The 9,760-nt window shown below is 35.3% G+C and overlaps 1 protein-coding gene across 1 annotated transcript; it reads right to left on the bottom strand.

Moving 5' to 3' along the window:
* Nucleotides 1-1,786: 1,786 nt before the first annotated feature.
* LOC127803191 (linamarin synthase 1-like) lies at nt 1,787-5,474 on the bottom strand. The gene is made up of 2 exons (XM_052339262.1): nt 4,771-5,474; nt 1,787-3,178 (listed from the first exon to the last, which is right to left on the bottom strand). The coding sequence occupies exons 1-2, from the start codon at nt 5,279-5,281 to the stop codon at nt 2,247-2,249; spliced, it is 1,443 nt and encodes a 480-aa protein (XP_052195222.1). The 5' UTR covers nt 5,282-5,474; the 3' UTR covers nt 1,787-2,246.
* Between the last annotated feature and the right edge of the window lie 4,286 nt (nt 5,475-9,760).

Below are 9,760 nucleotides of genomic sequence, written 5' to 3'. Positions count from 1 at the left end.
AGAAAATTTATAAGGCATATAGAATTTTGAAATATAAAATGATGAAATAATATTTAAAACTTAAGAATTAAGATAGAAAATATTTTAAAAAGAAAAAATTAATTTTTATATATATATTATTTTGATATTTATATATGTATTATTTTTTAAAAAATTATTTTAAAAAAAAAAAAGAAAAAAAGGGTCGGGCCCACCGGGCCCGACCCGCTAGGCCCTGTGGGCTATAGGCCCGGCCTCTTTGTATGGGGGCCGTGGGCCGGACCGAGCTCTATCCATGGCAAAAAGGCTCGGGCCTGGCCTGGCCCTTTTAGTAAAAGGGTCAACCCGATCCGTTTAAAAAGTCTGTGGGCCGACTCGGGCCAGGCCAGCCCTTTTGACATCTCTACTTGAGTTTACTTAAATTGACTAATTTTTATTTCCCCCACGCATAAGTTGGGCCTCCTAAATTACAGGCATGGGAGCATTGACGTCTCACCTTATTCACTTGGTTTTCTTACAGTAACGTGCATGTTATATCCATTTCATTATTATTGTTCTTATAGGGATTTGGGGTCAAGCTTGATTCATGATATAGTCATGTTTTTTTCGTTTTTTTTTTTTTTTTTTCAGTTTTGATGTTGTTCAAGTAGTTTTTGAACTCAAATTTGTTTGAACTAGTTCTTTTGGCAAAATATGAGAGCAAAATTTGGCCTCTTTATAGACTATTTGATACTCAATTTAATTACTAACAACATAATAAATATTACATTTGAATCCTAAAATATTGAACGGGAATTATTGATGACGAGATTTAATAATTTATTTTTTTTTTCATATATGTTTGAACTTTTTAGGTACCTTCATGATTTTATATTTATTTTGTGACATTATGACTTTTTTGGTGCATATATGTTTGAACTATATTGTAATAAATGTTGCAACAATTGAAATTTTAAATATAAAATTTTAGTTTTGTTCACACATAATATATTTTTCAGCCACACATATAGAAATTATCCTCATACTAAAATTATTTTTTATATTATTTCCCACATATAATATGTTTGTTACCCACATTATATTTTTTTTACTCACACATATTCAAAAAAAAATTAAATTATTATCCACACATAATATTTTTTTACCTATACATAACGTTTTTTACCCACACATATGAAAAATATTTTTTATATTATTACCCACACATAATCTTAACTTTACTTATACATAAACAAATACTCGTGTCATGTCATATCATTATCTAATTAAAATCATGTCATCAACCACGTCACAATTTCCTGACATAAAATTACCTACACATATATGTGTGGATAATATATTAAACTTTACCCACACATAAATATATGTGTAGGTAAAAGTTATTTTTTAACTCCCATTTACCCACATACATTTATATTATATGTAAGGAAAAATTATAGTTGACACATAAGATAATTTTTACCTACATTTACTAATATGGGTAAAATCTTCAAATTCTTATAGGAACACCTTTATATAAGCCAACTAAGGGATTAGTATAACCTATAAAATAAAGCTATGTGGATAATCAAATTTGATTCTCTAGAACCCAACTATGGGCATAAGCTTCGGCCTGATCTTGGCATGGTACTTGTTTAGGTTGTTTTAGGTTAGGCTTTCAGGTAGGCCCAACTCTCTCTAACTTTATTTTAAGTTTGATCTTAATTTTAAATTTTATTATGTAAACTTTTCTTCGAGAACTAAAACACCTATCATCAAATTGTAATAAAAAGTTATATATATTTGGTTGTTATAAGACTATTTCGGATTAAATGTTTTTTTTTTTTTTTTTTTTTTACAATGAGTTTCCAGCTATACAACAATTCATAATATTCACTTGTATTTGCCTAATTCAACTCTGTTCAAGGATGGTCTCCTGGTTAATTAGTGATGATTCTTTCTTTCTAAAACTAATACATGCAATAATATTCTAAGTAATTAAAGATGTCTAAGCACCCAACCAAATAAGCTCTAAAATTCCCATGACGTAATGCCTTCTGAAAGTGATTGTTCCAACCAAGAAGTTTAGATAAAATATGTTAAAGTTCCACAATTCCCCAACTCTTTTGAGCTCATTCTACTTTTAAATAAGGTGCCCCCCCCACCCCCCCCCCCCCCCCCCCCACCCCCCCCAAAACGCTACTAGGAGGAGGCATTAAAATTCACCTATATATAGATCAATAAAACTATTGTACAGAGGAAACAAATTGTGATCTTAATTAATTAGTCTATAAAACTAGCTCCTTCATCAACTTGTCAAAATTATTGTAAGATGATCCCCCAATGCCAATGGCCTCTTCTGCTTTCTCCTTCCATTCCTTGGCCTTGCTCCTCATCTTCTTCCCTCCATCTCCTTCCATCATCTCCTTAACAGTGCTCGCAACCTCTTCGCACTTCACCTCATTATCAACCTCCATTCCGATCCCCCAATGAGCACAAGCATATCGACAATTCGTCTGTTGATCAGCGAAAAAAGGCCAGCAGATGACTGGAATACCTTCACTGATGGATTCCAACGTTGAATTCCATCCACAATGAGTCAGAAAGACACCAACAGAAGCATGGCGAAGCACCTGCACTTGGCTGCACCAACTCACTAGCAATCCCCTTCCCTTAATTTCTTCGAAAAATTCTTCGGGCAATGCAGTTGATTTATCATCACCACCCATCACAATATCGGGCCGTATAACCCACAAAAATGGGTGGTTGCTTTTGGCAAGCCCCCATGCAAATTCCCTCAAGTTCTTCCCACTCATCACTGTCACACTTCCATAGTTCACGTATACAACTGAGTTGGGGTCTCTTTGGTCTAGCCATTCAATGCATTTTGAATCCTCCTTCCATAAACTTGGATTGAGTGAATCATCTTTGTTATCCATCATTTGCTCGCATAGCATAGGAAGTGGTCCGATGGTGTAAATGTGAGGGAACTTGGCTGCAATGGCCTCTAAAACTTCATGTTCCAACGCAAAAAAAGTGTTGAAGATGATGGCTGAAGCTTTCAGGCAATTATGGGCTTCCTCGCCCATGAAATCGAACATGATGTAGTTGGGATCTGTGGTTCTAATGTGGCTTGGCAGGTCCTTGAGCCTTATGTTTCTCATGCCTGGTATCCAGTCGATAGGAGTATCAAGAGTCCCGTCGGTCATGAAGTTTGCATCTGAATATACATGAAAGTTTATCTTATAGTTAATGACATTAATAAACAACGACCATTTTGCAAATGCATTTTGAAGACGTGCATGGAGCTTCAATGCAGAAATTAGAGCTTTTCCAGCAAATATTGAAATGAAAAGTTTTTGGGATGTAATTAAATGAAGTCCGTCGGGAGAAACAAAAAAACGAAAAGAGGTCAAATTGAAATTGAACTCCCAAACAAAAACTTTTGTTACTAATTAAAGATGGAAAGAAGCTGGGTAGTTTCCCATCTGCTTTTTATTAACTTTAGTTGAGATATCACTTAAGCCAAACAAAAAGTTAACAGTTAAAATTAATAACAACTAACACTTGGTAGTAGTACGAGAGTTTGAACTATCGTAAAATTATAAATTTGATTCTTTTTTTATGTGAGATTGTGCATTGTCTATGTCGATACGAAACATATCTCAATTTTTTACTCATGGCAAATATGTCCATACATTTAGGTGAGCACCAGTCGCGGATACATGCATGAGCTGCTCTGGGCTTCAGCTCAGTTTTTTAATATTAAAAAAATATTTTTTTAATATAAAAATTAATTTTTAATGTAAAAAATAATAAATTTTACTAATAATTCAGTCAAAAAAATTTCAACCCACCTCAAAATTTATGATGTATAATTTTATACTTCAAAAAAAATTTTAGCCTCTCCCTATATAGATTTTTGGATTCGTCCCTGGTCAGCACTAAATGGATTGTATATTTTAAAGAGAGTGAAATAATATAACTTTAAATTCTTATTCTTAACTTTTTTGAATGTGAATTTAGAATCATATCTAAATGTTTATTATGTAACTAAGCAATGGACTTGTAATTTCAAAATTCAAATGACATGTCCAAATGACTTTATTTAAACACAACTTAATAGATAAATGTTAGTTGATAAAGGAAGGGAAAAATATTTAAGGGTCTGTTTGTTGTAGTTTAAAAGTTGTAATTTTTAACTTTTATCTTCAAAAAAGTAGGTATGTAATGTTTGTTTTAACTTGTAAAATTCTAATTTATAGTTTCTATTAGCGTTTAGAAGGGGTAGAAGTTGGCTTTTTCAAAGCTGGGTACCCCAGCTTCTACAACTTTTGATTAAACAGTTACATTTTTTGTGACAATTTTGCCCATATTTTTAATAAAGAATTACTCTTCTGTCCACGCAATCAAGGGTCTCTCTTCTCTACCGTCATCTCCATTTTCAGATCTCTTTTTCTCTTGTCATCTCCCTTTCTCTCTATATACTAATTAATTTTTTTATAACACTTGAAATTTATACATATACACTAATTAATTTTTAAATTATTATTCTATAACTATTAAAGATATTATGGACAATTATATAAAAATAAGTTATTTTACAACTTATAGTATCAAACACCACGACTATTTAACTATAACTTCTGAAAAGTTATAACAAACAAGTTCACAACTTATTCTAAGTTTTAGAACTTATAATCTAAGAAGTTAGAAGTTTTAATTTCTTTAATTAAATTGTAACAAACGGGGCCTAAATATATTACCTTATATATAAATGTTTAAAAATGAGGGGAAAAAAAAAACAAGTACCTTTAAATGGAAAAATTCCTCTACTGACGAGTTCACGGTAATGGAGATAACCCATGAAAGAACAAGCGGAAGCAGTCCATAACTGAAGCTCTGCGACCCCTATTTCCTTTGCAGCCTCCATGGCGAAGGTCATTGTTCCATCCGATACTATGCCGGTAACCGCCGGAACTCGGTCTGTCGATGCAAGCCGAAGTAAAAGCTCTCTAAATGGAGCCAAGCAGTTCTTCCTCGTCGACTCGCACAGCGCCGGGATGTCCTGGGTGGCGTCGGCATCAGACGGTGGTAGGCCGTCGGAGATGGCCTCAAATTGAAAGCCTGGGAGGCCCATCACGGCGGAGGCTCCTCTAGATCGGAGCAAGCGTCGATAGTTAAAGTCAGTGTGGACGAAGGTTATATGGAAGCCTCTAGAGTGGAGGAGCTTGGCGAGTTGCATCATGGGGGTGATATGGCCTTGGGATGGGTATGGAACGAATACTAGGTGAAGCTTTCTTGGTGGTGCTGATGATTCCATGCTTTGAGTGACTCGGTCGAATTTTGAGGGATTCCTCTGCAATTTGATATTGATGAGGAAAGAGTTCAAGGACCATAATCCTGTCCCTTTACAGAATAATTATACTTTTGGAAATACGACAAGAACCCAATATATAATCATCGAAAGTGAAAGAAAGAAAGAAAAATAAAATCTTGAGACTCTGGAATACTGATTGGAATATCCCGAGGAGATGAATACAAATTAATAAAGTTCATTATTCAATCTTATCCATCATTCAATCATTCAATCCTATCCTATAATAACGCAACACCGTGGTCAGGGATTTGTCTTTATGCATGCCATGGCTAATGGTTGGCTTCTTCTTAACTTGAGGACAGCCACATGCATGCTATGTTAGAAGATAACCTTCTCTTGTTCCTAAACACAACCAAGGTTGTGTGTGGTGTGTGTGAAAGAGCAATCATGAGATATGAAGAAGAATGCTCTGTTACTGAACGTATTACTAGCTGAGATACACGGCCTATTTATAGCCAGATTTAACAAGAAAACTTAAAAAAAATATTTTTGTTATTTAATTAGCTTCATTCAATTTAACTAATTCATTTTCCACTTCCACCGCTTCTACTTCTTCCATGTTTTACAAGTTTAATTAATCTTCAACATTCCCCCCCCCCCCCCCCCCAATCACATTAGTCTTGATTTGCTCTCGAATAAAATGAAACTAAGTATCAATATGCTTCGACCTCGATCACATGATGAATTGAATTCTTAGCTTGAGCAATTGTTGACTTGTTATCAACATAGATCTTAATTGGACTATTCTATTCCAAGTGTAACTCTTATAGCAATCTTCTTAACCATAGTGTATGGCATGCACATGATACGACTGCAATGTACTCAGCTTCACAAGTAAATAGAGCAACAATTGATTGCTTTTTCAAGGACAACCATGTGAAAGTAGTTAGTATCTCCAAGGTAGGATATCTAGCCTGTAGTGTTCTTCCGATCATCTTGACTTCTGCCTAATCACTATCATTGTATCCAACAAACTTCAAGTTCTGTAAGGAATAATATAGCCCATACACAAATGTACCTTTGATGTTGTGCAATATCCTCTTTGCACCCATTAAGTGTGAGCTCATCGATGCTTCCATGTATCGACTCATTTGTCCAACTCCAAACAAAATATCTACCCTTGTACATGTGAGGTACGTCAAACTTCCATTCAAACTCTTGTAGTATGTAGGGTCTATCTTTTTACCATCACTACAAGAAAAATCAGTTTTAGTGACAGAAAAATCCGTCACTAAAACTGGAAATTCCGTCACTAAATTTTTTAGTGACAGGTAAGGAATCCGTCACTAAAGTGGGCATCACTAAATTTTAGTGACGGATTTTTGAATCCCGTCACAAATCAGTGATGGAAAGATATCCCATCACAAATCTGTGACGGGACACGTCCTGTCACAGATTTGTGACGGGGTTGCAGAGCCGTCACAGATCTGTGACGGGGTGTTGCAGAGCCGTCATAGATCTATGACGGCTTTGCAACCCGTCACTAATCTGTGACGAGAATTTCCCGTCACAAATCCTTTTAAAAAATTAAAAAAAAATAAAAAATAAAAAACAATTTTTAAATCAAAAATAAAAATTTAATAAATATCAAGAAACCTTTTTAAAAATTTAAATTATATATATAATAAATAAAAATTTAAAATTAATTATAGAAATAATTAAAAATTTACATTAAAAAGAAAATATTATAAATTAAAAATTGAAAAATTTTACTGTTTTAAATAAAAAAATAATATTTATTAATATAATTACATAACAAAATAAGATACATTTACACTATGGCTACTAAATAACAATCAATAAATTTTACATTTTAATTTCTAAATGTAGCAAATAATATAAACAATTAAACTAAACTACACAAAATTACTAAAATTAAACTACTACAAAATAACAAACTTTAAACAATTAAACTAAACAAAACTAACAACACAAAATAACTAAAATTAAACTAACAAAATATAACTAACTTTAAACAATTAAACTAGACTAAACTAACAATACAGAATAATTAAAATTAAATTAACATAAAATAAATATTAACTGAATAATAAAACTAACCTTAAATTAAATTATCTCCAAAAGATTGAAAAAAGATAGTAATGGCACAGAGGCGACACCGGCGAGAGGCAGCAGCTAATGAAGAAAAAAGCACGAAGAGAGATGGGGGAGAAGAAAATAGTGCGAAGGGAGATGTGGGAGAAGAGAGAAATCGCAGAGGGAGAAGAGAGAAATTACAGAGAAAATTGGGGAAGAAGAAAATAATGCGGGGAGAAGAAAGAGAGGGCAAGATTTTAAAGTTGTTGTTTAGTGATAGGACTGACAGCCCGTCACTAAATCTGTGACGGGGGCTAACATCCCCGTCACTAAATAGCGAGTTTAGTGACGGGGCTGTCAGCCCCCGTCACTAAATTTGTGATGGGGCTGACAGTCCGTCACTAAACAGCGAGTTTAGTGACGGGGATGTCAGCCCCCGTCACTAAATTTGTGACGGGGTTGTCAGTCCCGTCACTAAATCTGTGACGGGGGCTGACAACCCCGTCACTAAACAGCGAGTTTAGTGACGGGGGCTGACTGCCCCGTCACTAAACAGCGAATTTAGTGACAGGAGCTTACAACCCCGTCACTAAATCTTAAATTTTATATAAAAATAATCTTAAATTTTTTAGTGACGGGTGTCTGTCACTAAATTCGTCACCAATTTGTGACGGGTATGTTCCCGTCACAAAATTCGTCATTAAATTTAAATTTTCTTGTAGTTAGTGACGGACGTGCCAGGCCCGTCACTGATCAGTGACGGGCATGGCAGTCCCGTCACTGATCAGTGATGGGTAAGGCACGCCCGTCACTGATCAGTGACGGGCATGGCATTCCCGTCACTGATCAGTGACGGGCAAGGCACGCCCGTCACTGATCAGTGACGGGCATTGCAGTCCCGTCACTAAATTTTGTGCCATGTTTTTTGTGACGGATTTCCGTGACTAAACCCGTCACAAATTAGTGACGGGTGGGCTCCCGTCACTAAATTATGATTTTCTTGTAGTGCATCCCCTTCCTTTGTTAAGTTGATGCCACAAGCAACAAGGGTATCAACTAGTTGACAACCTTCCATAGAGAATTTCTTCAGAATCTCTTGGGCATATTTAACTTGTCAGACAAACACTCTATCGATTTAGTTAACTTATATCCCTAAGAAGTAAGCCATAAGTCCTAAGTCAGTTATCTCGAACTCTCTTTCTTCATTAACTTCTTAAAATCCTTCAATCATGGAGAAGTTATTGCTAGTAAATATCAAATCATCAACATAAAGGCAGATAAAAATCCCATCACTATATGATTTTTTTTCATATATAGAGCATGTTCATATGGACAGCACAAAACCATTTTGAGTGAAGTAGGCAATTCTAGCATTCCATGCTCATGGTGCTTGTTTCAACCCTTATAGTGTTTTTTTTAATTGGCACACCTTTCCCTATGCCTTTTTTAACTGAATCCGGGAGGGTGCTTGTAATACCTCGTATTAGCATAAGGTTGCCACGTAATTTTGAGGAGCTTGGGATACCGAAAAGTGGGTTTGATATTAAAATAAATAGCCGAATCAACTGCAGGGAATGTCCCAAGGCTGAGATTTCAAAGGAAAATGATATGTCATTGCTAAGCATCTCAAGATAGGATTTTTAGTATCAAAATAAATCGGATCGGAGTTAATTTTCGATACAGCTTCAGTTCAAGCTGAAAACTGAATTGTCATTAGGGAGCACCTCGAAATTTAAATGTTTAAAAGAAAGGATATATTATTGACGAGCATCCCAAGAATGCCTGGTATAGATTATAGTTGTTTTTAATAAAAGAAATTACAGTTTATCATGTTAAAAAAAAAAATAGAATTACAGCGAGAGGTATGGTCACCATAGCTGCCAAGCAGGGCATGGGCGGGCCTGGCATGGACGTGGGGGTGGTCTTTAGCTCACGTTACCCTCTGTGATTGGTTGAGAGAGGCTCGAATTTGGCTATAAATAGCCGAGTTTTGGTTGAGGGTTTCCATCAAAGATTTTACTTTGGATTTCTCACACTTGGGAGCGAATCAGAAGTTGGGGATAAGGGGCTTTTGTTCCCTAGGTTGTGAGAAGCAATTTTGAAAATTTTGAGAGTTTTTGGATTAGTATAGGGGGTGTTTTCGCATATATACATTCGGCCGCCTATATATATATATATTGCGTGAGTATTTAAATCGGGTTGTAGAGTGATTGATCAAAGGATCTAATAAGGGGCTTTTGGTCACGAGGCTATGGGCAAATAGTTTGAAAATTTTCGTGTCAATCAGAGTTCAAATCGGAGGTCAATTTGGTTCGCCAAAGTTCAATAGCGGGCAGTTTGGGTGGACTGTTTTTGGCTAAATCGAAGGGCTTCCGGTGGTGTTTT

The sequence above is a fragment of the Diospyros lotus genome, chromosome 6 (assembly GCF_014633365.1).
Source record: "Diospyros lotus cultivar Yz01 chromosome 6, ASM1463336v1, whole genome shotgun sequence".
Taxonomy (NCBI): domain Eukaryota; kingdom Viridiplantae; phylum Streptophyta; class Magnoliopsida; order Ericales; family Ebenaceae; genus Diospyros; species Diospyros lotus.
Note: the sequence above shows the minus strand (reverse complement) of the source record. Positions and strands in the feature narration are given on the sequence as shown.